We start from the raw sequence: 27987 nt of genomic DNA on the forward strand, positions 1-27987 counted from the left end.
TGGCAAGTTTGGACTGTGGCTGGACGGCGACCTGTACCAAGGCAGGACGCAGTCGTGTAGCACGTACGGGAACGAGCCGTTGGCACCTCGTGAAGATTTCGTAGTAAAAACACTGGAATGCTGGGCATTCATATAGGACACAGCCACCTCTTACACGCTGTCCAAAACTACGCCCTCGCTGCAGCCTAATTTGACTTGAACTCGACAGTCTCGTGGAGGTTGATCGTCCCCAGGAGAGATTACAAGGAAGACTAGAAAATTTCTAAGAGACAATTACCAGACGAGATTAAATCGACTATTATTATTATGGGTTTGACCATAACTATAACGGCTGGTTAAATCACTTACCGATCGATCATCGACCGAGGAAACAGAGATGCATGGGACTGTCAGTGAGGAAAAAGTGAGGAATAATGAATTCTTCCCTGGAGCGAAACTGGGGGAAAGAGTTCGAAGAGAAGAGACGAAGAAAGAATGATATATGGCGACAATGTGATGTTACAACGTCGGAAACGCCAGAACGGTTGACCCACTGGACTATAACAATTTACCGATTATCATTTAAATTGTCCTATTTGTTTTTCTATTTTAAGTTGTCGTATTTATTTTATTTTTTATATATATATACAATGTATACACGAGAACACACGCATGTACGTGTTACGTTGAACAAGTCGTTAATGTTGATTTGAATTGTTCGCGTGTCGTTGAGTATCGGAAAGATCGACGACGATGATTTGTATTTTCTCTTTTTTCCCCTTTTGTTTTTTGTTGCGCCTATTTGTATCTCGTCGATCGTCGCTTCGAACTAGTCGCGAGAATCAATGATGAGAGTGTAACGAAGCGTGAATGATCCGGATACGAGATTGATCGATGAAAAACGGTGACAAGGATGAATGATACTGATAACGATATTAAGCGTGCGGGATGAAGGGGAATATCGCGTCGTCGATGTCGGACGAAGATGAAATACTAGAGAAACGATAGAGAAACACACACGACACCAAGAGAAAAAAAATGTTAAGCTAACCGTTTGTTGATGTGTAGATAAATTGTAGATAGTGAATGTAAATATATATATGTATTTGCCAATCGTGTTAATGGTAAAGAAGTTAATTTTAAAGATGCATAATTATATACGCTAAAAAAAAACAACAACATGAGATAAAAACATTGCTAATGAGGAAACACCTATGTGCAGAGCTCGTCACACACACGTTACAATTCTGGATGAGAAAGAGGACACACGCTGGTTACGTACACACCGTGTCACAGAAATTGTGCGAGAACCACTGAACGATACTCTGGAAGCGTGATCGCGACCCGATGTAAACGAACTAGGATCTGAGAACAAGTGTCGTTAGAGAGGAGTTATTCTTCGTACTGATCTTTTGAAGGAAAAACAAAACAAAACAGTTGCGATTAAATGCAACTCTGATTGCGTGATCAACACACACACACACACACACACACACACACATTCATATGCAGACATGAACACATGCTACACGCCACACAAGTTCACGAAGAACATGTTTTCGCGACCTACGTACTCTTTTGGTGAACAACATGCTTCTTGAGTCTCGAACGACCACAACGAACACACACGCCTGTGCCTCGCTTCGCTCTCTTTCTTTCCCTACGCTAGAAACAAGTACATACCCCTATATGTCAGGCCCTGTTTACTCAGAGTCGGAGCATGTTCTCGTTATACCTAGAAGTACACGCCACTGCTAAAAATATTTGTATGTTCTCCTGCAACGAACGTCAGGCTGGCTCGCGAGACGTACTGGTTCATTTTTCTTTAACGTATTTGATTATTGGTAAAATTGAACTCTAAAAGAGACTTCTATGTTTCGTTTCGGCTTCCGATTGAAAATAACTTGAAATATTGTGCGCCAGCCTATCGTAAGAGACAGAAAGACATTTATCGCAAATACGTTGTTTCGAAGCTTATTGATATCGAAAATAGTTGTTCAAGATAAGCAAGCGTGTATAGGTGATTTCTGGGTTCACTGCAGATCACATTGTCGGAGAACAAATAAAGTGAGACAATAAAGTGGAATGTTAGCTGCTTAGTTCTCATACAAATGCATTGTAGATGAAGCAAATACAGTGACTCCGTTGAAATGTTCAATAGTCCTTAGGGCTATTGAAATTTCACTTTGATCTGGTCAGCCCGAGTCTAAGGGCTAGCGCAAAGGATCGTCGTGTGTCGCTATATTTGTTCCAACCACGGAAAATTCCTCTTCTTCACACGTTCTTGTTTCTTCACTGTGCCTCACTTTACATAGAGTGCGCACGTCATAGTATCCATAGAAATAGAGTGAGGAGGGTGCAAGAACAGGTGGAAAATTCAGAAGTGAAGAGAGCTTTTCAAGTTCAGACATTTCTGTTGTACGATACCGAATCATGTGAATGAAAATAGGATCGCAGGACTGTGGATATTCATGCGAATATAGATATTGTGGAACTCGTTTACAATAGCTGATAGCGAACAAACATTTGTTTGCTCCATCAACAATTGATATTCCCAAACAAAGTATACTACGAACGCATCTAATTCGCATCCAGTGATTCCGTAAGATGAAGACACAACGATTCACACACGATTCATCTGATCAAGAAGAGGAAGACGCAAACGTTGCTATTTTGTATGATAATGTCCGCTCGGCTCTGATAGTAGGAATGGTGCTGGTCCAGCATCAACGCCAATCACAAGACCACGGAACTGTCCACGAGCTTATAGTCCCTAAATGAAAATTAGAATCAGTCGACTGTGTCGCCCACCATTTCTACCGCTTTGTAAACCACTCACCGATTTCCGTTTCGTCGAGCGAGACAAAAATAGCCTAGAGAGATTGTATACTTGTTTAACGGTAGAAAACAGCCGCCACTAGGGAAGGAGTTTTGATAATCGATTTTATAAATTGATTTTTGCCTCTCGGGCCCTGGATCATCGGCCGTTCGCAGCCCGAGACGGATTTTTCTAGCGGCTCCACAACGAGATGTTACCTGTCAAGGATAAAACGAAAACGAAGAAAAAAAAAGAAAAATCACTTCTACGCGAGAGGACGCCCTTTTATACCGTAGAGAAATATACCATTCCTTCCATTTTACTAGGAAACAGTTTCTAACTTGTATCGTTTCTACGATTTTCGATCTTCGTACTTCTTGGAGCCGCTTTACTTTTTTAAACCTTGCACTACCACAGCATTCGACGAAACACAGAGCCTAGGCATTAACAAAATGATACACATACTTCTGTTTTTTTTTTTTTTTTTATTTAGTTTATATCTATCAAACGAACTCTTTCAATGTGGATAAAGCAAAGATGAAAAATAATACATCGTTCGATCTGTTAGCCATTTTCATTTGTCGCCCTGCTGATAGTGCAAGGATTGAAGAAAAACGATATTAATCAGGAATTTGCGCGATCATATGGTAGTTCTTGAATTAAACGGTGGCATAAAAAACACAGCGAAACAGTAACTGCATGGAAAAACCGTCTGAGTGCATGCTCGCTTCCGGTGTGTCGCGAACGACCGGAAACAGCGCGAAAGACTGTTATGGCGGATGGATCAAGAGAATCGTAGATCTGAACGAGACAGAAGTATCCGTGCACTGGTTATGAAACGCACTTGTAGCGAAAAAAGAAGAGAAAAAACCCACAGAAAACAAACAAAAAACGAAACATCGTTAGACACTAGAAAATTCCATGGAGCACGATTTCAAACAGAACAAGAAAAAGAAAGAGAGAGAGAGAGAAGGAGGAGAAGGAGGAAAAGCACAAAGCGTATCGAATTGCAGCTTGTTAGATTAGGATTTCGGTTACGTCGACAACACCGAATCGCGACGCAATAGCATAACGTGGTCTTAGGATTTTCAATAATATGTACCTTCGACGCTGAGATGGGCAGAATCTCATTCTAACAAATGCTGACCAAGAAGAACAATGTATTTTACTCCTGCTTTTAGTTGTGCATTCGCTTCGCAGAAAATACTGTTCGATTTATTATTGTTCCTTTCAACGTTCGATTTTTTGAAATTCGCCCATCTCCGCTTTTCGTGATACCAATGGAGTGAGGCAACGTACTCTACTAGATTATGCGAAGGCGCTTTCTCTCCGATGGTAGAGCGATCAAACATGAATCAATCAACTCTCGTGGAACCTCAACTTAATAAAAGGAAGAACATTAACCGAGACAATACGTAATGTTAGATGCAAGAAAAGAGATAGAAAAGTATTTACTTGACTTGTGGTAATTTCACTTTCTTTTCCGTTTCGAGAAAAGGACTCACGACCCACGCCTTCACGCAGAGAATCGCGGTGTTAATGTACATTAGAAAGAAATAAAAAGAAGATGATGTGTGTCTGAGAAAACACATTTCTTTTGTTTGTCTGTTTTTTTGTATGTCTTTTTTTTTCTTCACTGTTTTCCGTTCTACTGTGTTTTGCGTTAACATTTCGATCGGGTCTCAGGACTGAAAAATCAAGGAAGTAGATTCTGGTTTCGGTTGTTGCGTTGGAACGGAAAAAAATGTAAATGGATCACTTCTAACCACTACGGACGATCATATCTTGGATCACATCATTTATAATGCTTAGCGAAGCTTTTACCGACCCTGGAGAAGCACGCGTGGATCATGGTGTGCTCGTGTTCTCGAACTTGAAACCGTAGAAGACACTCGAAACCGTAGTTGTAAATTTTTACAAAATGTTTCGGGCGATTCGGATATATATCAAAATCAACGTGAACGCGGGCAACCGACGCGTGCCATTCCAGGATATGAGAAATATGTGTCGTCGCAGGGCTAAGTCTTTGATACTTTGAGTACAAGTACAATGCTCAAAACGGTTAACATAGTGCGTACACTAAGAGGTAAACAGAAACTCTACAATGTTAGAAAAGTTAGAGCCCCTTTGAGACGAGGCAATTAACGACTGATAATCTCATTCTCGGAGTATATTCGCGCGTTGTCAACTTTTAGAACCACGATTTCGAACAACGATGTTCGAAGTATCTGGGAATATGTCTGGAGAATGAGTTTTTAGTAATACGTGGTACACTACATTAAAGACTTGCTTTAAGCAATTATATTAGGTTGTTGCAACACGCGTGTTTTAATAGAACTTGAATTTTCTAAAATGTACTCTCTAGCGAAGGATCAAATTCAGTTGTTTAGTTCCATATGAAAAAATGTCGAGAGTGTATGCAGCAACCTACTATAAATCCGAACTCCGAGGGTTCTTTACGGCCACAGATATTATGTAACGAAACCAAGTAAATATCGCCGTGCTTTTGTCTATCGCTTCGAAGGATTCTTTTTCTTCTTCTGAACGAAGCGTATTCCATCTTAAACGTTAGGCACGTTTCCAAGACCCTAGGTGTCGTCCAACCTGAAAACGTACGCAACTGCCTCCACAAAGAAAACCAAAAAGAAAAAAAAAGAAACTATAACCGTAGACTAAGCGTGTCACGTGAAATCGGGAAGAGATACCTCATCTTAAGCTAACGACGACGCTCTTTTCCTGTACGAACGATCGTGATTCATTCAAACGCGATCTCGAACGCTGCACGTTACCTGACGATCTTCGACAAAGCTACGATCTGCGAAGACAAGCTCGTTGTACTTACGATAGATGTTGGTCGAGTGAGATTCGCAAGACGAATAAAATCACCCAAGATCGATGATATCTTTCGGATATCGTTCGGAAGATCACCGAGATTTTTTCGGAAACGACATCCTTTACTGTTGGAGATAATCCACTTCCCAGTTCGCCAAATCTGTTTCGAGCAAATTTTGCAGAACGTTTGTGTCACATTTTACGAGCAGAAGACGGTCAATTTGGTACCAAACTCTGCTTGGAGCAGAATTTGGCCCCTATCTGCTATGAATTTGGCACCCACACTTGTCGACAAATACGGAGCCTAAGATGGATCGGAATTTGTGGACAAATTTTGTTGGCAAGTTCACAGCAAATTGCTTACTGGGTTTTATCACAGCATCTATTGTTTCGTAAAAAAGAATAGTTGATTTTAGGTGAGACGGAATAGTAAAACAAGATCAGAGTCTGTTTCGACTTCTCGGATCGAGAGGTCTGCGAAAATGAAGGAGTAAACTCGTCTAAGAATATCTATCGAATGACATATCCACTAGGCTGCCATTTTGGCGTTTAACGAAGAAAATTCTGATCCTTCGACGAATCGAGGAATTCAAGGTTCATGGGAACTACAGGGTATTTCGAATGACGTGGCGACATCCGATTCGATTTTAAACTTCCGTGTACCTCCGAGAGCACCTGTAGATAGGCAACCATGCTTGCACCGTTGCATTTCAGCCAGGTTAACCGTAAACATATAGAATAAATAAGCGAAAGAAGAATTTTAATGGCGAAACAATCGGGGCAATTTGAATGTTTGTCGTGGATTGAATTTCTAAAAAGATTTTCTAAGAGAAATAATTCGGCGGAGTTTCCTCGTCTCGAAGACACCCTGTAAGCACCGCTATCCATAATCTCCGACAGTAACAGGACGCGAAGGGGTTTTTTCTACCAAAGAATTAATTGTTCCTCGGCTATCGGGAGACGGAAAAATGTTCACTCATCTATCTTGGATACGTTGAGGCTAGTTAACTGTTAAACGTAGAATCGTTAAGTATAAGCGTACAGCTTTTCTGCGTTCGTGTAAGAAACTTTAGAGGAAGTTCACAACGTGAACACCTAATGCAATCGCAAATCGTGTATGTATGTAATAATCGTAGTTTGTTTAGCGGCGGTTAGCGTGCTGACGAGCACCGAGCGAAAACATAACGTGAAAACCGAGCATGTTAAAAACGAGAAACGTTGAAAAGATAAAAAAAAAGAAAAAAAGAAAAAAAACTAAGAAGACGAAGCGACAAATTACACGACGGGCGGAGACCTTTGGTATACACATTGTCAATTAGATTCAGACTGATCGCAGGGATTGAAACACGCATTCCAATTGAGAAAACTCGATGTTACTTCGGTGTTTAGCTAGATATTGTTGTCGTCGTCGTCGTCGTCGTTGATGATGATCGCCGAGCCGCGATCCTGCGTCTCGATATGACATAGCGCGGAGAAAGAACGGAGAAGGAAGAATCTTGGTTTGAAGTGTTTCAATGTAAAGTATCCAATTCCCGCTATGTCGTTCGATTGTAGTCTGTTGTACACGTAGACAGCTACCTGTACTGGAAACGAGAAATCGTAGGAACGTAGAGAAACACAGCCCTTCACGTTTTGATGTACGATGCAGATTCGTTTTGCAATTTTTCGTTTGTAGCGGTTACAGAGATGGTGACAGAGAGAAAATAAGTCGAAACAGCACGGCGCGGCGCGGCGCGGCGGAGCGCATAACTGTAACGCAGTTAGAGCACGCGAGTAAAACGTGTGGATCGTTTCAGGCGCTTCATAGGCGTCGCTCCGGAAAAAGTAATGGAATGTACATGTCCGACTTATTTTTTAACGAACGATTAGAATCTTTTTGACTTATTGTCCGTTTGTCCATGTCGGAACCAATTTGACAATAGTAGACGCTATAATTTCGTTAGTACCTTTCCTTGCACGATTCTTTTAGTGCTACAGAGTGGATTATTTGATTGAATGTCGCGTTGATCGCACCTAGATCTATACCGTGTAACCCTCTCGCAAACACGAAATACGTACAAGACTCGAATATCTATCCTCTGCGAACCGCTGAAACGATATTCTAAGCACATTTTTACACAGTCCGCATCATCTGGATCAAAATCATCGATCAACTGAATACTTTATTGGTCAATGTTTAATCGCAACCAATCAACCGACCATGATTTTTATCTGATCGCGTAGATCGGGGCATCGAACGGTTCTTTTCGGCATCATTTCCAGCGAACGTTCTCCATTTAACTTCGATTTTAAGGAATCAATCAGTCGTCATCGAACCAACCTGTTCTCCGATCACCGAATTTTTACATCGAGAGGCCCCTCTGGAAAGAAAAACCATCGCGTTATAATGAGAACCAGTGTCGCCAGATGAGCGGAGGGAGCACGAATCGAGGGGAAAAAAGTTACCCTCTCTCTGCCAGTACCGGAGTGTGCACGACAGAGGCGGAACGCGTCACGTGACCCGGCCACGGCGGAGGCGTGGGGAATAGCGCGGTAGAAAGGGAAATTAGAGTGGGGGAACAAGTCTTGATCTGGCGACACTGGTGAGAACACAGATCAAAGTCATCTCATTTGTTCTATCTTCTGAGGTAGAAGCATTATCGAGTGAAAAGAAAACATATCCTCCGTTCAGGAAGTTTAATCTAATCGATCTAATATCAAGAGATAGAGAATTTAGATCAGTGCTATCCAACACGTATTAAAAATAAATGCTGTTACAACGAACGGCGAAGTTTCATGTTGATCTGTTCGGCTTCTTTGATCCAAGTCTGAACAGGAAGGTCCTCGCCGACATTCGTCCATGTAAAACGCAGAAATGGTTAAACGTTTCGATTGAAATTTCCCACGTTGCAATCAGCGTTTATCGACAACGAAGACAAGCCTGCAGAGGTTCGATATACTTCCGGTTGAAATTCGGATAGCACTGGTTTAGCAGCAAACGGGAAACATGTTCAGGGAATCAAGAAAGGGTCCGGGGCGATAAGGGAGACGAAGGGCCCCTCGAATCTCTCTCACACACACACACACATACACAACTCTCTGGACCAATAAATTTTACACTAATTGTACTGTCGCCTAAATCGCCGCTTCCGTGGAAGTTCCATCTCCCCGTCTCTGGATCCTACGAAAAAAATATAACAAAAAAAAAACCAAAAACAAGCTAGGGACGCATCAGCTAAACCAACGATCATTCCCGCGTTCACAGAGTAACAAAGAACAGCCCACAACAACAGTACACTGTGTGTCTATCGTAATCGTATATTAGCCAACTGTATATCGTGTATGTTGAATTAATCGTACGACGAGCCAGTGAGACAGATAAGAAGGGAACACGTCCGCGACGATCTTCCGTGAAATCTTGCCGGACGCGATCCACGGATCGCGTGAAAAATTTAATTAATGACCATGTGCCATTCTGAAACCTCCGGACTACGTGAATAAATTGTTTACCATTTTTTTGTCCCATTAGCTAACACTTGTTGTTAGAAAATGATTGTTGAGAATTATTTGATCTTGACCCATTGTTCAGGTTTAAGTACATTTTACGAATAACGTTACAGGTATTGGCATTTTTTTCCTACTGATCGCCTGAATATATTACCTCTGCTAGATTTTTCCAATCGGAGTGCCGCGAGAGAAATACCCTTTACTATCTTGACACTATACGATAGTTGACGTGTCCCCTTAACTTCAGAACCACGTGCAAAATGAGCGGGAGACAGCTCTACTGCTTTCTGACGGAGTAAACCGGTGTGTATGTACGTATGCATGTATATAAGGCATATAACAAACCTATACAGACTACACAGTGCAGGAAGTATGTATGTGTGTATATACGACACACGTGTACATTGCGTATACATATTATACATAACTTAGTGTCGCAACGTGCATACACAGCAGAGAACCGTAGCGCAAAAGGAGGCCACTATACATATATACATAATGATATACATACATATAAATATATACATAACGAGGATTAACTGTAACGTTGTAAAGCTGTGAGTGAAATGACGGCAAAGAGTTACTAAGAGTTATAACGGAAACGCGAGACGAGAGAGAGTGAGAGAGAGAGAGAGAGAGAGAGAGAGAGAGAGAGAGAGAGAGAGAGAGAAAGATGGATTTATTTTTTTGCCAAGAGAGAAACGGATCAGAGAGCCAACGGGGTATTTTTTGCGTATTAACTGTACACAGAGGGCCGATTACTCTGCTGCATGTTCCGATTGCGTGTCATAGTCAATCTGTTCCGTTTTGCGAGTAACGCGGATCACTTTGGATGCGTGTGCGCGTACGTACGCCTGCAAATTGTGATATGTGTGCCCCCGCGCACACGCATATATGTATACAAAGAAGAATATACAAAAGATATTCAATAAAAACGCCAATATTGTGAAGTACATTCGGCGAACCCTTCTTAATTCACCTCCTTCGCCATATCGTACCTCGATCCTCGCTCTGTATTTCTTAATTACAAGGCTCGTTACCCACGAAGTAAGCTTATTACAAAATATTTATTCAAGAATATCGTACTTTGTAACATTACAAGTGGCTGTAATACGACTGGTGCTTCACCATATCCCGAGTTACTTCCTTGACTGATCTACAGCCTGAAAATTTATAAACCATATTTATTGTATTTATTTATTCGACTACCTATCCGATAACTTACCTGTCAATGCAAAAGCTACGTCTATTTCCTTCCTAAAAATTTCAAGAACATTGCGCGCACCCTGTTCGCCCGAGTGACTGAGACCCCACAAGATTGGTCTACCACAGAACACCTAAAAAGTAAAATATTAAATTTAGCTCGAAAGTCTTCGTAGATCGTAACTAGACTGCGGGTTTTATGCATTTATGGGAAAAATGGGAGAGTGACATTTGTAATATTAGAACGATTAAAAAAACTAGTGGATATCAATATGTAATTTCCAATCTTTTCAAATGATCGAGGAAAGGAAGAAGTTCTTAGGTGGCACTTTTATTTTTCAATTAATGCATTTTTATTTTAGATAAAGATCCGCAGTCTAATCATAACGTATGGTTAAGGAATTTGAAAAGTTACCATTTTGGCGCCTAAAGCGAGCGCCTTGAAGACGTCGATTCCTTGCCTCACACCTCCATCCATGTAAACTTCTACTTTCCCATGTACAGCCTTAACAATTTCCGGTAAAGCTTCAATCTAAAAATCGCATAGTTTTCTGTCAATCTCCTTCAATCTCAGCACTTCATCAAGGATCGAACGAAAAAGGAAGCAACTAACTGATGCAGGAATACTGTCAACTTGTCGGGCACCATGATTCGAAACGATAATCGCTTTCGCTCCACTTTCGATAGCTAAAAGTGCGTCTTCCGGGGTCAAGATGCCTTTCAGAACAATTGGTAAGCTTGTAATACTATGGAATACAACCAATTCAGTATTTCATTCAATTCTCAGGAAAGAAGATACTCATCCTCTCATGACTATAAGATACTTATACTCATCCTCTGACCTCTTGAGCCATTTAATGTCCTCCCACGATAACGAAGCATCAAACAGGTTCATCACATACTCGTTCAAACTGGAGCCTGCTTTTGTCTCATTTACTCCATGTGACAGGACTCCTTCGAAATTTGCCATTCTGTAAATATTCATATTTATTAAAAAGTTACTACAATAAGAAGCCATCTGTGATAGCACTCATATTTTAAATCTTATATGTTTCCTCTGTCTGTGACCTTGAATGACCTTGAGCAATCATAGTCACTGAATTCCTATTGAAAGAAACTATCGCCGTGGGTATTTAAAAAAGGTTGGTTCGATTTAAAAGAAATTAAGATGGCCTTGATATTCCTTTAAAAAATTACATAAAAACAATCATTTTTATGGCATCGTGTAAGCCCCATTAAACCATTCAGCTTTGTCCTCAAGATATTTAGTGTATCTTTAAAAACAACAAAGATATTTCAGGTACAAACGTTAGATGATTCACCCTGTATTTTCCGTTTTAACGCGAAAAAGTATTGCAGTAGTTCACATAGGTGATATACATATCGCCACGGAATCGTTGGAACATCATTATAAATTGTTCAATATATTGGAATGGATAATTCTCCATAATTGCCCTTATATTAGTGAGAATCGAAAATACTAGAGGCAACAAATTCATCAATAAATATTGCTATCAAGTAGTCTGGAATGTTTGGAAAATTGTTTTTTCGACATTTCAAAATTTAAAGTGCATTCTTCTAGCACAGACGAGATATAGGAGTAGACCAATCACCCAATGCATTTTTTTGTCTCACGTTCGAGAGCTCCCTTACCATTCCGTGTCACATCCTACCGTATCGGCCAGAACTAATATTGTGGGACTAATATTCTTCTACGGCTCTGTTGCTAATAGAATTTGAAATCTCATATCGGGGATACTATAAATCAGGTATGGCATATAACTGGCCCGAAAACCCTGGTGGGTTTTCTTAGATGCGTCTGGCCGCATGCGTCTGTGATCCTGAAGCCTTTTTACTCCATTCGTCACACTTCGTCAGACGCGATCGCATGCGACTGCGTCTGGTTTTCCCAAGTACGTTTTCCTATGCGCGTCTGGACGCATGCGTCTGCTTCTAGGCGAGTGCGTCCAAACGCATTTTTATGGTGGTGATAGGTCCCTTTTCTTTTCTCTTCTGTTCTTTAGTACGTCGTTGAATATCGAAAGAAGAGTTTGTATGTAAAGAAAGCAGAATCAGTTCGAAGTGAAAAAAGGAATCGAAAATTACTTTTGTTACTACTTAAAGAAGAAGCAGAAGATGACGAGATTCTTCTAAGAATGTTGATGAAAAAACGACGAACAAACATAAAAAGTATACAGGGTGGCCCACATAACTCTGAACAGCTCAATATCTCGAAAACTATGCCATCGATTTTAAAGTTCTTAGTCTTAAATTGCATGGAACTGAAGGGCCTTTCTGACTACATAAACGTGAAGTGGCCTCCCTTCCCTTTTAACGGGGGAGGGGAGGTACCTTTATCATTTTAAATGGAACCCCCTATAAAATGTTACATATTTAGATTCTACCGGAAAAAACAAGTCAATTTTGTCTGAAACATTTTTTTGTCAGATACTTCCATGATGAGATATAACAGTTTGAAGTTTCGAGTTGTAGGTACTTGAAGCGCTCGGAAATAGCGTTATGGAATTATACGCGCTTGAGTCCTTTGCTTATTCGTGAAGAAACACAAACAATAATATTTACAATTCTTGAGTTTGACTCACTTATCTATGAAAACGTTTTCAGTTTAGAGCTGTTATTCAAGCATTAACATTGTGATTATGGCTACTTTTGACACAGAAGTGAATATGTTATTAACGTTAGGTGAATGCCAAAAAAATTATTGGCGTGCAGCAGTGATGTTTTTTGAACGTTATGGGGTCAAAAAATGTCATGCAACATTTCATAATTTAGACCAATTTTCAATTGGTAAATAAACGACTCAGTCACGTACGCCTGATTTTGAGCATTTATTGTAAGGCACCCGCCTTACATAATCCTGTTCCTTCATTGGTGACCCCGACGTGATCAGGGTGACTGAGTCGCATCACGCGCATTTTTTTTCTCTCGAAGTGCGTGTAGTGCAGTGATATTGAAATGGAGACAACGACGCCAGAAGTCAGCAAGGTCGCCATCAGGATCCCACCTTTCTGGCCTGAGCAACCCGAACTGTGGTTCCGCCAAATCGAGGCACAGTTCGCCCTAAACGGGATTACAGCTGACACGACAAAATTTTATTACATACTGTCTCAGCTCGAGCCCAAATACGCGGTGGAAGTGCAGGACATTTTTATAAACCCACCGGAGGCCAACAAGTATGGGACACTAAGGTCCGAACTTCTGAAGAGGCTGTCGGCGACCCAAGGAAAAAGGATCCGGCAGCTGCTGGAGCAGGAGGAAATAGGCGACCGAACCCCGTCGCAATTCTTACGCCATATGCGGAACCTCGCAGGTACCACAGTCAGCGACGAGTTCCTGCGGACCCTGTGGTCAGGTAGACTACCCAACGTGACCAGAGCCATCGTCTCGGCTCAGTCAGACCTGCCATTAAGCAAGCTAGCCGAGATAGCCGACCAGATCCACGCGGAGGTGCAGCCAGCCCAGGTAGCCAGCACGTCGGCCCCAACGCAGTCCGACCGCCTGGCAGAGCTCCTGATCGACCGATTGGAGAAACTGGAGCTTCGAATCGCCGAAACATCCCGACCTTGCAGTCACAAGGGAAGCAGGACGCCCAGACGGAGTCGGTCTTCGTCCAGGTCATCGCGTAAGACGGAGAACGTCTGCTGGTACCACCAGAGGTTTGGGAAGGAGTCCACCAAATGCCGCCAGCCGTGTTCGTATGCGGGAAACGAGTCCCTCCGACACTGACCGCGGCAGCCAGTGACGGAACATCCACCTGCCGCCTCTTCGTCACGGACAAAGTGACGAAGACCGAATACCTCGTCGACACTGGCTCGGACCTTTGTGTGTATCCACGCACACTCGTCAAAGGCCGAGTCAGCAAGACGTCATACGAGATGGTTGCGGCAAACGGATCGACGATCGGCACCTACGGCATCCGCGTGATGGACCTCAACCTGGGACTACGGAGGGCCTTCCAGTGGAGGTTCATCATCGCCGACGTGGGAAAACCCATCATTGGCGCCGACTTCCTCACGCGCTACGGCCTACTGGTGGACCTCAGGCGACGACGCCTGATCGACCAGACGACATCACGGACGACAACGGGACGCACCGTCGTGGGTTTCACGGACTCCATCCGGACCATCGCGGGGAACTCACGCTACCACCAGCTGCTAGCCCAGTTTCCCGACGTGACCCGACCCACAGCGACTCCTAGGCAAGTCAAACACGATGTTGTACATCATATTGTAACGACTCCCGGCACTCCCGCGTATTGTAAGACCCGCCGATTGTCCACCGATATGTACAAGGTCGCTCGCGCAGAGTTCGAGGAACTGTTATCTCGGGGTCACATCCGTCCTTCTAAAAGCCAGTGGGCTTCTGCCCTACACATGGTGCAGAAGAAGGACAACGGATGGCGGCCCTGCGGCGATTACAGGACCTTAAACGCTCGCACGATCCCCGACCGGTATCCCATACCACATATCGAGGACTTCGCGCGAACATTAGCAGGGAAGACAGTGTTTACTACGTTAGACCTGGTCCGCGCGTACCACCACATACCGGTAAACCCTCGCGATATTCCGAAGACCGCGGTAACGACGCCGTTCGGGTTGTACGAGTACACCGTCATGCCGTTCGGTTTGCGCAACGCGGCGCAGACGTTTCAACGCTTCATCGACACCGTCTTACGCGGTTTCGATTTTTGCTATGCGTATCTAGACGATATTCTAGTAGCGTCAGTCGATGAAGACGAGCATATGGAACATCTGCGTCAACTCCTCGAGCGGCTTAACGAGTACGGTGTCATCGTCAACCCGAGCAAATGCGTATTCGCCGCTACCGAAGTCAAGTTTCTCGGGTATATTGTGAACGGCAACGGCACGAGGCCTCTACCTGAAAAAGTAAAGGCCATAAACGAATTTCCGAAACCAGAGACCGCGAAACAGCTCCGTAGGTTCCTCGGTATGTTAAACTTTTATAGACGGTTCATACCTAACGCCGCGGCGATACAAACACCGCTTCACCACCTGCTCAGCGGTCGGACGGCGAAAGGCAACGCCCCGATCCAATGGTCAGGTGAAGCGGAAACAGCGTTTCAAGCATCCAAAGATGCACTTGCCAACGCTACGCTACTAACGCATCCATCGAGTCGTTCGCAACTCGCGATTATGGTGGATGCGTCGGATTTCGCGATCGGAGCAACGCTGCAACAGCGACAAGGAAATTCGTGGAGGCCACTAGCCTTCCACACGAAATCCATGTCGCCCGCACAGCGTAACTACAGCGCATACGATCGCGAACTTCTAGCGATATATACAGCGGTTAAGAAATTCCGACATATGGTCGAAGGTCGTTTGTTCACGATATACACCGATCATAAACCTCTGACTTTCGCGTTCAACCAGAGATCCGACAAATGTTCCCCTCGACAGTTTCGGTATCTGGATTACGTAGGCCAGTTCACCACTGACATTCGGCACATCAGCGGCAAAGATAACGAGGTGGCGGACGCACTATCGCGAATCGAATCCATCGCGTCGACCATAGACTACGCGGAATTAGCTCGTTCGCAAGAAAACGACGAAGAAGTCGACAAGTTCTTAACCGCGTCCGACACCTCATTAACGCTCAAGCGCGTCAAATTAATCGACAGCGACGTCGAAGTCTATTGCGACGTGTCAACGAATGTCGCGCGCCCATTCGTAACAGCACCGTTTCGCCGACACGCGTTCTCAGCTGTCCATAACTGCGCCCATCCAGGTATCAAGGCCACCGCGAAACTCTGCAAACAGAGATTTGTTTGGCCGTCGATAGAACGCGACTGTCGCGCTTGGGCTCGCAGTTGTACCGAATGTCAGCGCGCTAAAACGAGTAGACATGTCTTCAGCCCGATATCGGAATTCAAAGCGCCGTCCGCCAGATTCGAGCACATCCATCTCGATCTGGTGGGCCCGCTACCGATATCAGACGGCAAAAGATACTGCCTCACATGCGTCGATCGCTTCACGCGTTGGCCCGAAGCCTTTCCGATCGCCAATATCGAGGCAGAAACGGTAGCGAAAGAGTTTGTCGCCGGATGGGTGGCTAGATTCGGTACCCCCATCCGGATCACAACGGACCAGGGTAGGCAGTTCGAATCGCAGTTGTTCAAACACCTGAGCAATTTGTTAGGCGCGAAGCATATTCGAACTGCAGCCTATCATCCGGCGGCAAACGGCATGGTCGAGCGCTTCCATAGACAGCTCAAAGCTGCCATAAAGTGCCACGGCACGCAACGTTGGACCGATGCGTTGCCCGTAGTACTTTTAGGTATTAGGGCAGCGTATCGGGACGACCTGCTGGCATCAACGGCAGAGCTCGTCTATGGCGAGAGCGTTCGGCTACCTGCCGAATTTTTTACCAACACGGCGAGCAACGAAGACCCCGCGAGCATGGTGAGGCAGTTACGCGAACACTTCCGCGACGTTCGCCCGGTGCCGGGATCGCGTCATGGTGGCAACAAAGTGTTTGTCTACAAAGACCTAGCGACCGCCTCCCACGTGTACCTTCGTACCGACGCAACGCGGACCCCATTGCAAAACGCGTACGAAGGACCTTTCCCAGTTATTTCGCGTAACGGGAAGAATTTCAAGATTCGAGTGCGCGGAAAAGACACAACGGTAACCATTGACCGCCTTAAACCCGCGTACACGGTAAACGGTGACGAGACCGTACGATACAAAGACTCGCAACCGACGACCGAGCCGACCCCCGCGCAGGTACCTGTCCACACGCGCTCAGGTAGACGCGTTAGATTTCCTGACTACCTGCAGGTCGGAACGTGAGACAACCTTGCCACGTTGTATATATATTGTACATTTTGTAAATAGCCAGCTACAATAAGAATAGGTATAGATTACCCGGTAATTAGGATTAAGTTAGGATAGCGTTAGCACTGGTAAGGGGGTGATGTAGCGGCTAGCGGGGCGCCGGAAGAGAAATCTTCAGCGCACCAGCACCAAGAAAGATTTATGGTTTGCACAGCATAAGACGCTATTTGTGAGAAAACGTCTTTAACGTTTTTGGCCACTTAGCGGACAGATGTGTCCTTGTAGTTCCTAGCGACGAACTCAATAGCGCAAGTGGACGCCATAAATTTTGGGTAGTCTAAGGGTCTCCAGCCTAGAGTGTCCCAGCGACGCGTGCCTGGTTTCTATCACCCGGGAAAGCTGGGCCCGTTGACGTAAGCCAGCAGTCACGTACCGCACTTAGCACGGGGCCCGGAAGACACCCCGCTGCATCACCAAAATTAGATTTTTAACAGCACGACACGCTCACCCTTCTCACGCACGAGAGGCGTGGAACATGGGCGTGTTATGCAAAATGCACGGATTGGTGGAAGTTCCTCGCAAGGACTTCCACCAATCAGCCGACAAGCATTTTCGAGAATATAAGGCAGAGACTACCGACGAAAAGAGAGTCACGAAGAAGTCACAGCCGATTCTCCGCCGAGTTACTTAGAGTCGTGTCGCAGTCCGGTCGCTGTAAAAACCGCAGCCCAAGTTCAATCGCGAGTCGAAGCGAATCGCCGGTTTTAATTGAACCACCTCGGACGCTCTCGCGACATCATTCAATTGGTAAATAAACGACTCAGTCACGTACGCCTGATTTTGAGCATTTATTGTAAGGCACCCGCCTTACATAATCCTGTTCCTACAATATAATGGAAAAAATGTTGACACTTTATTTTACACGTCTGTAAAACCAACAGTTTTTAAGATTTCGAAAAATCCTTTGAGATATGTTCATACATCATTACAGACTACAACATATCCAAATTTAAACAAAATCCGAAACAGTAGTCCGAAAAGTATTCTCAAGCGGTGGGTCGCAAAACGCGTGCGTCTGCGTCTCGACTGCTTCGGAAGCAGTGGGCCCAAAATGCGTGCGTCTGCGTTTGGTTCACCATTCGGAGGTCTCAAAGCGTAGGTATAAACGAAAACGTGCGCGTCAAGCGCCTACAGTAAATTGACCGACGCACGTTTTGAGTTCGGACGATCCTCTTTCCTCTTCCTTCTCAAGCAAAAAAGAAGGGAAAACATACCAAATCGCACCGTAGTACGGTGACCGTACGAACGCAAACTTGTGCGTCCAAACGCACAGCAGGGAGTTACGATGAATGGAGTTTGGATCGCAAAACGCTGTGTCCAGACGCACCTAGAAAAGCCACCTTTAGGAAAACCGACCTTTACTCATGCGGTACTATTGATAATGCGATTTTTTTTGTCAGTGGTATCCCCTGTAGGCCTATTCCACTGCGTCTCATGATAATTTCGAGAAAATAAATTTGGAAAATAGTTTTAACACTTTGCACTCAAAGCCATCGATTCGAGAGTCATAATGTCCCCTTAGGGGGGACATCCGAGTGCAAAGGGTTAATTATATTGTCAAAATTTTACTGACATTTAGGAAAATTAGATTTCCGCGCACGTTTAGACCTGCTTGGCGAGAAAGAAGATTTGAAATTATGAAAACTGAAAATTATCATGCGATGCAGTGGCATAGGCCTACAAGAGATACCACTGACAAAAAACGCATTGACAATAGCATGTAAGTACCTCATGGGTAATTTGGAAATCTATTGATACGAGAGTCGCCCTAATGCGCCGAGCGCAGGTCATATGGTACGGACCTGATGTGGCTCGATAACTTGGTCCGTCACGGGGAGCGAGACGCGCGGCCAGGACAAGGGGGCGTAGCCTTCGAAAAAACCTCGGATTGGGCCAGTGGTCCTATGTCAGGTCTACTCCTATACCTCATCTGTGCTTTTAGCGGGAAACCACGAAAACGTAAACATATGAAGTCTGTGGCGAGGTTTTGGTCTACTATAGCACCATCTAAGAGAAGAATGCTCAAACTGCGAGACAATCATATAGTACCGTATGCAGTAACTTTGAACGCGATTGATTAGAACCAGACAATCTTTTATTAAATTGATGTTAAACATGCAGATTATAATACCTCAAATGACTTGGCAGTGAGAATTTGTTCCTAATGTCAGCTCGTCTGTCACCAAATATTGGTGCATCGATAGTGAGAACAAGTGCTTTGAAACCAGCGCGTTCTGCCCGTTTGACTAAATTTCGTGTGACATCACGATCCCTGTATATGTAAAGCTGAAACCATTTGATTCCTTTTGGCGCCGCTTCTGCCACTTCTTCAACGCTACTTGTTGCTATCGTTGATAACGTGTATATTGTGCCAGCTGCCTCGGCGGCTGTAAATTGAATGTCTTTATGAGTTGCGACATTATAAGAGCGTAAATAACGGTTTTAAAATAATGAAACGCATTAAAAGACGCTATTACGTTATAAGAATGAGACCTGAATATAATATTACTTTTATACCAATGTGTTACAATACTATCGGAAAGGGTGTAAAATTTAATACAAAAAACGGGGGGAGGTACTCAATACACTCTGACTCGTGGGTTTAGATATGTATGTAAACATGCAATAATAGAAATTGTTGTTAGAACAAAAATTAATATATCCTGAATTGCAAAGATGACAATACCTCATCTCTGTCTCTTTTGGTACAAAAAAATCTGTTTCCGAAACTGAACTGGCTATTGAATAATCCCGTGGATACAGTGGAAATTTACAACTTGAATTTTTAGTTGATTGCTCGCAGACTACACAAAACGCAATATCCAAGGTATCATGGTATCAGACAATCTTATCACAAGAAATGTTTGCTGATTAAATTATTAAAAGCAAATGATTTTTCCAATATCGTGCGTCATCATCTTCGCATAATTTACATTTCTATTCAGATCTAATATCACGCAACGAGCGGAATAGAATGATAAATGAAGCGGTGGGGATAGCAGCTCTAATTGCATTGTGTGAACACCGTCGAGCGTCTATAAACTCGGCGGATGAAAAAATGCATTTCAACTGCGTTGAGAATTCAACTCGCCGGCTGAAAGGTACTTCGATCTCCAGGGATCGATCCTCAGTCGACGAGTGGCAACCGTGTCCGTCCGATGTGTATTCGTAACGTAACAATTTGCCGTCGGTTTTTATACCGTATTTAGATAACAGATGATAAACCGATTTTGATTACACATGAGGTTAGTTTCGAGCAGATAGTTCGCCAGCCGATGGCTAGTGCCCGGTTTTATTAAGTGTCGTGTACGCGACATGATCGTTTCACGATGATGAAGAGAAATGTGATAAGCCTGATCAAATTTTTCTTCCTGGCCGCTTTTACCGTTTTCTTGACCGTCGTTATATTTCGTTTTGTGAGGACGTCGCCTAACCATGAGGTCCCGACGCCGGCAAGCGTGCTCGTCGACGTCGCCGTCGACGTTGACGATCCGAAAAGTTTCCTCGAATCCAAACAGATTTCCAACGAGCATCTCAATCAGGTACCTGTTCATTATAATGACAAGGTTGCTCGGTGCAAGTGGAACAGGTTTAGCGATAGCTTAACCTTCTGCATTCCACGCCCAGTACCGTACTTTCACTTTTGCGGGTCCCTTTCGCGGGTGTCATCATTTTATATATTTTTATACCAAAATATCATATTTACCATTTTACATAGATTTAACGCGTTCACTACCAGCGTGCGTATCAGTAAAAATCTTCATAATAATTCTATTAAATGCACCGCATTCCCTTTTAAAATATGTGTATGTGAATAACAGAATACCATTACAGAAAAGTTATAAATTCCTCTGATATCGTGTCATGTGTTACAATATCAGATAACAACATACATAAAATTAATCTAGTTTCCTTCATCTCTAACATTATCTCTGATATTCTCTAACATAATATCTTTTCGACAGGATGACGATGGTAAAATTGATTGGCACGATTATAACAAAATTGCCAGCGACGCAAAAAGAAGCGGGATGGGTGAACATGGCAAGCCTGCCTTCCTTTCGCCCTCTCTGGACATGTTGAAAGAAAAACTATATTTGGTGAATGGTTTTAATGCTGCGCTCAGCGATGAAATTTCCCTAAATCGCTCTGTACCTGATATTAGGCATTCAGATTGTAAAAAGAAGAAATACTTAAAAGATCTGGACTCAGTTTCTGTGATAGTTTCTTTTCATAATGAACACTTCAGCACATTGATGCGTACTTGCTGGAGCGTTATTAATCGTTCGCCACAGTCCCTTCTTGAGGAAATTATATTGGTCGACGATGCTAGCACTAAGGTAGAATTAAAGAAAACATTGGACGATTACGTTGTGGAACACTTGCCTAAAGTGAAGATTGTAAGGCTGCCAAAACGTTCTGGGTTGATTAAAGGCCGGTTGGCTGGAGCTAGGGTAGCAAAAGCAAAAGTGCTTGTATTCTTAGATTCCCATAGTGAAGCCAATGTCAATTGGTTGCCACCTTTACTGGAGCCAATTGCACAAAACTACAAGGTTTGTGTGTGTCCATTTATTGATGTGGTAGCTTATGAAACATTTGAGTACAGAGCGCAAGATGAAGGTGCCAGAGGAGCTTTTGACTGGGAATTGTACTATAAACGATTACCGCTACTGCCCGAAGACCTCAAGAAGCCAACAGAGCCATTCAAAAGTCCCATCATGGCAGGAGGACTTTTTGCCATCAGTGCTAAGTTCTTCTGGGAACTAGGTGGATACGATCCAGAACTGGATATATGGGGAGGAGAGCAATACGAATTATCCTTCAAAATTTGGCAATGCGGAGGCGAAATGTACGACGCTCCCTGTTCAAGAGTAGGTCACATTTACCGAAAATTCCCTCCATTCCCCAATCCAGGCATAGGGGACTTTCTAGGAAAGAATTACAAGAGAGTAGCAGAGGTGTGGATGGATGAATACGCAGAATACATTTACAAAAGGCGTCCTCATTTAAGATCGTTGGATCCCGGCAATCTGACCGAACAACGAAATCTAAGACACAGACTTCATTGCAAACCGTTCAAGTGGTTTATGGAGAAGATAGCTTTTGATCTTGTCGACGTGTATCCTCCTATAGAACCAGATGATTTTGCATCTGGGGAGATCCGTAACATGGGAGTGCCTGAACTGTGTCTCGATACGAAGAAGAGGAAAAAGGACGGACTCGTGGTAGTCGATGTCTGCATGAAAGATAATCCTAAGATCGAAGGAGAACAGGAATTTCGACTAACTTGGCACAAAGACATCAGACCCAAGGACCGCACCGAATGCTTCGATGTTTCCAGAGGGGACACGAAGGCTCCCGTAGCTCTGTACCCTTGCCATGGAGGCCAGGGGAATCAACTGTGGCGTTACAATATTGAAAAACAATGGCTAACGCATGGCTATACGTCCAGGTGTTTGGACACCGATCCAGCGAGCAAGCGAGTCTTTGTAACGAATTGTGATTCGGCCTCCGCCACACAGAAATGGAGGATCGAGAATGTAAACATGAAGGCCATCAATAATTGGGACAATGTGGGACCCAAACGGCATTGACTGCTCCGCTTTTTTACTTGCCATAGATTTTGTAGTCTCCGTTTTAACATTATTTTCATTGGTACGTGTGTATGCGAACACGCTTCCTTTACATTAACTAGTCAAAAAAAGGAAATGTTGTACTCCAATTTCCTCTTTCCACGATTTTGCCCAAGGAAACATACTTTGAAGCGGTCAAATTATGTTTCGTCTTACGACAGGTGTTTATTGTAGCAATAACCATTCTATGAAATTTTCTTTCAAAGCAATTGACACTATTGTAAATATCGTACGAACCCTCTGTTGTGCCTTAAACATATAACTGCATTTAAAGCTATACATATATATATAATTACTTTATAAATGTAACGTTCGCTTTAACGCTCAATTTTTTACATACGACAGACAGGTGTTACGGTGTACGTAAGAATAGGTAAGAACTGATGGTATACATTTCTTTAATGCCAAATTTCGAAAGAACTAATTAAGTTTCTTGACTGATTAACAATGTATTCTTACAGTACGTTATCGTATCAATCACATCGAACGTTAATCCATAATGTACTGCATACCGTTAACCAAAATTCTTTTGTACAATTGTTTAAAATAAATCAAAAATTCCATTCACGATTGAAATACAACTGAGAAATGGTAGTTTCCAGATATCTGAGAACATATCATCTCTGAGAACACATTATCGAGCAATCGATCATAAGATAATGTGATTTATGTTTGTAATTATGTAACGTATAAATGATCGATTACTGTAAGAAAGAAAAACGGAGTATATTATGAAAATATTCTATTTTATAATGAGAAATGGTAGAAAAGGAAATCGTACATCATTCTTATCAATCTTCATTTTTCCTCTGTACTATATTCATTGTACATTTGATAACAACTCATACAATAACGAAGGACGAGAAAATTCTATGCAACTGTGATCGCGGTACGTTTTTGTTGAACTATTTTTGTATGACGTTTGTATTGATTTAATAAACATTTTTATTAAATCTATACGAGGTATAATAAATGTAATTGACGATCATTCAGAAACAATTGAGTCAGATTTTCGTTTCCGAATCAAACACTATCGGAGAAATGGAACAGCACTGAATGAAAATAAACGAAAATAGCATTTTACTTGTATGGATTCAAATTGCAACTTACCCCTCGCGTTTGCCAGCTCGCCATCAGGATGCGCCATGCGCTGCATAGCCGACGGAGCGACCCCCACAGGCATCGAAATCTTTTCACCTAAAATTGTGGTACTCAAATCTCTTTTCGAAACATCCCTCAAAAACCTGGGCCGTATCCTATATCTGAAAATGGTTTACTCTACTTATTTCATCTTCGAAACCATTAAAATAATTTATGAACGAGTTTCTTGATTTTATTTTGTGTGTTAATTAACAATTCCCTATTTTCACATTCGTTATTAAAAACCTTAACTACTTTAATAACGTGTTCTATTTCCCTAGGTAATCAATATGATTTATTAAAGATTTGTTAAAGTAAACAATGATTTATTCATTGGTATAATCAGCTGATTACACGAATTTTAATTTATGCTACTTCAAAAGGTTCGCACAGCGAGAGATTTATCCTTCTGCCGCCTAGGGGCTACCTCTACACCCCAGCTCTTCTTAAAGGGCCAACTCCCACCTCGCACGCTCCCTTTTACGCTTGCTCTCCATAGGTTTATCAATAGCACAAAGCACAAAACCATTAGTACTACCCTAATTTTGTTCAACCTATTTTTTAGATATGGGGTAAGTTAGGTATGTACTTGCATTCTGCATCCCCGTAGACTTTAAATGATTTCTTGTAATTTCGTACGTCATCCAAACATGCTATTTTTATTTTTAAATTGGTTAACATTTTCGTGTATTTGTTTTTATTATTGGATCTCCGGTATTTTTCCAAAAATTTGCCACCCTGGGGTATAGTCCCCATAGCTCTCCCCCCCCCCCTAAATCCGCCGCTGGTTCAGATTGTTTCACGTATCATTGTATACGTACTTTCTAAAAGCCTCGATGTTCAATCTCAAGCTGAACTGCTCTCCCGCCCCCGAATTGTAATAATCCCTTGCGGCAGGCGGCAAGTGTTTGATCGCGTGTTTTTCGTAATCCTCCACACACACGAATTGAGACATCTTGTTGGGTACAGGATAGATATCAATCTCTATTTTCACCGAATAAATCTGATATCAAGTACTTCCGCGCACCATAAAGCCGACAGGATTGCTCGAATCGGTTGATGATCTTCGCTCACTTTATTAGGTTCACTCCTTTAACGACAATCGATAAATTGCAAACAAAAATAAAAACTGAAGAGAGAAATTTTAACGAAGTTGTATACAGACTTCTATTCCCTTCTCATCTAACGAATACATTAATTGCGACAATAAAGTTTCTATTTAACACGAAAACATGCTGGAAGCGTTTTAGCATGGAAGAACCTGGAGTCTGCATGAAATATCGTTAAAGTTTCTGCGGTTTTCGGTACGGTTACCTTAAGAGCGACAAATCCTGCAGCCAATTAGCACGCAAATTTACAAGCAAAGTCCAAATGAAATTCACGATCACTCGGCTGGTTTAACGATCGGTAACTGACTGTAGCAGCTTCGGGACGTCGCAACGATAACCCTCGGACACTACGCGTTCTCCAACATGTACTGATAAAATTGTTTGTTTTGTCTAGCTTCCATGGATTGACTTCCAATTTATCTCTCTGAAATTAATGAACGGTTTCTGTGAATCTGCGACTTCTGCAACATGAACCAGTTTCTTTGTGCGTCCAGTTGGTCCTTGATGTCGCCCACAGTTTGGCTGTTGTTGGGCTTTTCCATAGAGGTCAAGTTCGTGACCGTTACGAAATACGCTTCCGTCAAGTTATTTATCTAATGAACTGCACGCAACTCTGGAAAGGGTAAATATCTCATCGGAGTTATATAATCTCGCTTATGGCTCCGATGTGGTAATCCCGCCTGAAAGATCGTTTGTATGTATAGGATGATCAATTAATAGTGCAGTGGACAAGGAGCCGATTCTATGGTAAAAAATCAATGGAAACTTTGATATTATAATTTTTCAACGATTTTCTAACGCCTATATTTCAGTTTATAATATTCAAATCGAAGAGGAATAGAAGACAACATATTTTACAGTTCTAGTATAATTTTTTGGATATACGGAATTAAAAGAAAATTCAATAATTTTTAACAACTCTTGTTGGATGAATCGTGCAATAAAATAACAGTTAAAGGAATTAAGAATAAAAGAAATTTCATTTTCTGGTTTTGTTTCGCGAAGCGACTCTTTTGTCGGGTTTACCATCCAATCTCGTGAAACTGTTATCGCGATGAAAAGTCAATATGACGTGCATTCGTACGATGCACTGCCAGATTTATGATTTCGTTGTCTATAGACTGATAAATTTTCATTAAAATAAGCGACTGATTACCTTCAGTGCACTATATACTGGTGAGTATAATTGTATAATCGTTCAAAAAATTTTGTCGCGACGCCGCGTCACCAAAATTTTCCGCCGTAGGTTCCAACCTACTTAATCTGTTATTAAATACGCTATTGAATATTTAACTAGTGATGTCATCGAACAACGTTCTGAAAAGTACAGAATAACAATGGCTAGCGATGGCCTGTGTGACAAATTGATTGTTATCTCCATTTCCGGCAAAATATTCGCAGAACTAGTCATTGGGTCACAATTCTTTTCAGTGGTTTCCTAGCATTATGCATTTTCCAAATAAATGAACATAATACATTGCCAGCCATTTTGACCAGCAGTTTTGTACCGTGTCGCTATTTCTCGTGTTCGAAGGTTAATTTCGAAACTGTAAATGCTAAATATTCGCTTATCTAGAGTTATCTTACAATTACGATGAACTTTAAATTTTACTTTACGCTTCATCTATTAATTAGTCAGCCAAACCCGCTTCGAGAAAATTTTTATCAATATTTGTAATCGTACTTTGCGAACAAAAAGCGGTCATTCTAGTGTCGAGACCATGCTTCGAGCAGAATTTTATCCCCATTTGCTATGAATTTGCTGACCAAAATTTGCCGACAAATGAGGAGCCTATGCCGGAACAGATGGATCGCAATTTGAGCGCAATGTTTGAAGGCGGAATTCGAGGGCTAATCGGAGACAAAACGAGTGCAGACTCTGCCCTCGCGTACAGAGCAGGCCGGTCGCACTAGTAAGCGAACCTAACCTTGACCTAAGAGTAAACATCGGGCAAAATCGGAGAAAACCCTTTGCCGCAAAAGGGAAAACGGAATTTTATTTAAAGTTCTAAACGATATAATTTTAAGTTTCATGTATTTTCAATAATTTAATTCCGTTTTCTCTCCTACAGCAAGATTTACTTGGATTTTGCCCGATATTTACTCTTAGAGCAAGGTTAGGTCCGCTCTCAGTGCGACCGACATGCCCTCTACACGAGGGCAGAGTCTACCCTCTTATTGCCTTCGATTTGCCCTCGCATTCCGCCTGCAAATTTTGCACTCAAATCCGAGCCACATGCCGAACTAAACGATGGGTCGCAATTTGTAGACAATTTTGGTGGCAAATTCCAGATTATTTACCGGAAAGCGACTCTTACTTTTTGGAATTAAAATAGTTCCGAATGCTAAGAGGAGATTCTTGAGCAACAGTAAAGCTATGTCTGCACTGAAGCAACATCAAGCAACTTCGAGCCGCCTCTTGTCGCCATCTTCCTTTTTTATTTAATAACCTTTCGGTAAGAGAAAGGCCTCTGTGAAGTCAATGCGATAACTAAACTGTGTGTTTTTATACAAAATAAAAATTATCTGCATTACAAGAGTCAATTGGCATCGAGTGGGAAGAAGAAGAAAGATTGAAGAGGAGTGGGACCGGATCACGTTCTTTTTAAACCGTACTTTATTACATTCTGTTAGAAATAATACACAAAAGATTCTCAGGGGTCTGCGAAGCTGTTCGCTCTGTGGAGCCAGACGGGCGAACCCCTTTTTTCGACGGAGGACCAAAGCTCCGCGTGTATACGACGAACCGTCGCCTGCGACCCCGTCGGTTGGCCGTCGATCCGCGCTTTCGAAATCGAGAATATACAATCTTAATTAATATTTATATTATCGAAAGTCTGCGAGGGACCATAAATATATAAGGGCGCGACGACGGACGGTCCTCCTTGTCACTGGGGCTGCAGGCTCGGTTG

At 42.7% G+C, this 27987-nt stretch overlaps 3 protein-coding genes across 22 annotated transcripts in view; 2 read left to right on the forward strand and 1 right to left on the reverse strand.

Annotated features, from left to right (window-relative positions):
- Mtd (TLD domain-containing protein mustard) overlaps positions 1-8827 on the forward strand; it is a 331444-nt gene extending 322617 nt beyond the window's left edge. For all 19 annotated transcript variants that reach the window (XM_076803624.1, XM_076803626.1, XM_076803623.1 and 16 more), the window contains one exon: positions 1-8827. In XM_076803624.1, the coding sequence (XP_076659739.1) occupies positions 1-136 (136 nt within the window). In that variant the 3' untranslated portion in view covers positions 137-8827.
- Hao (Hydroxyacid oxidase) lies at positions 760-25441 on the reverse strand. The gene is made up of 9 exons (XM_076803639.1): positions 25281-25441; positions 24788-25056; positions 23937-24088; positions 19325-19580; positions 11161-11289; positions 10932-11064; positions 10734-10850; positions 10341-10452; positions 760-10278 (listed from the first exon to the last, which is right to left on the reverse strand). The coding sequence occupies exons 2-9, from the start codon at positions 24919-24921 to the stop codon at positions 10211-10213; spliced, it is 1101 nt and encodes a 366-aa protein (XP_076659754.1). The 5' UTR covers positions 24922-25056; positions 25281-25441; the 3' UTR covers positions 760-10210.
- LOC143363033 (N-acetylgalactosaminyltransferase 6) lies at positions 20160-23925 on the forward strand. Of its 2 annotated transcripts, XM_076803636.1 has the most exons (3): positions 20160-20438; positions 20615-20735; positions 21159-23925. In XM_076803636.1, the coding sequence occupies exons 1-3, from the start codon at positions 20434-20436 to the stop codon at positions 22785-22787; spliced, it is 1755 nt and encodes a 584-aa protein (XP_076659751.1). In that variant the 5' UTR covers positions 20160-20433; the 3' UTR covers positions 22788-23925. The 2 variants fall into 2 exon arrangements, with proteins under 2 accessions (XP_076659751.1, XP_076659750.1); XM_076803635.1 differs by having other exon boundaries at positions 20161-20735.
- Positions 25442-27987: the final 2546 nt, after the last annotated feature.

The sequence above is a fragment of the Halictus rubicundus genome, chromosome 18 (genome assembly GCF_050948215.1).
Source record: "Halictus rubicundus isolate RS-2024b chromosome 18, iyHalRubi1_principal, whole genome shotgun sequence".
Taxonomy (NCBI): Eukaryota; Metazoa; Arthropoda; class Insecta; order Hymenoptera; family Halictidae; genus Halictus; species Halictus rubicundus.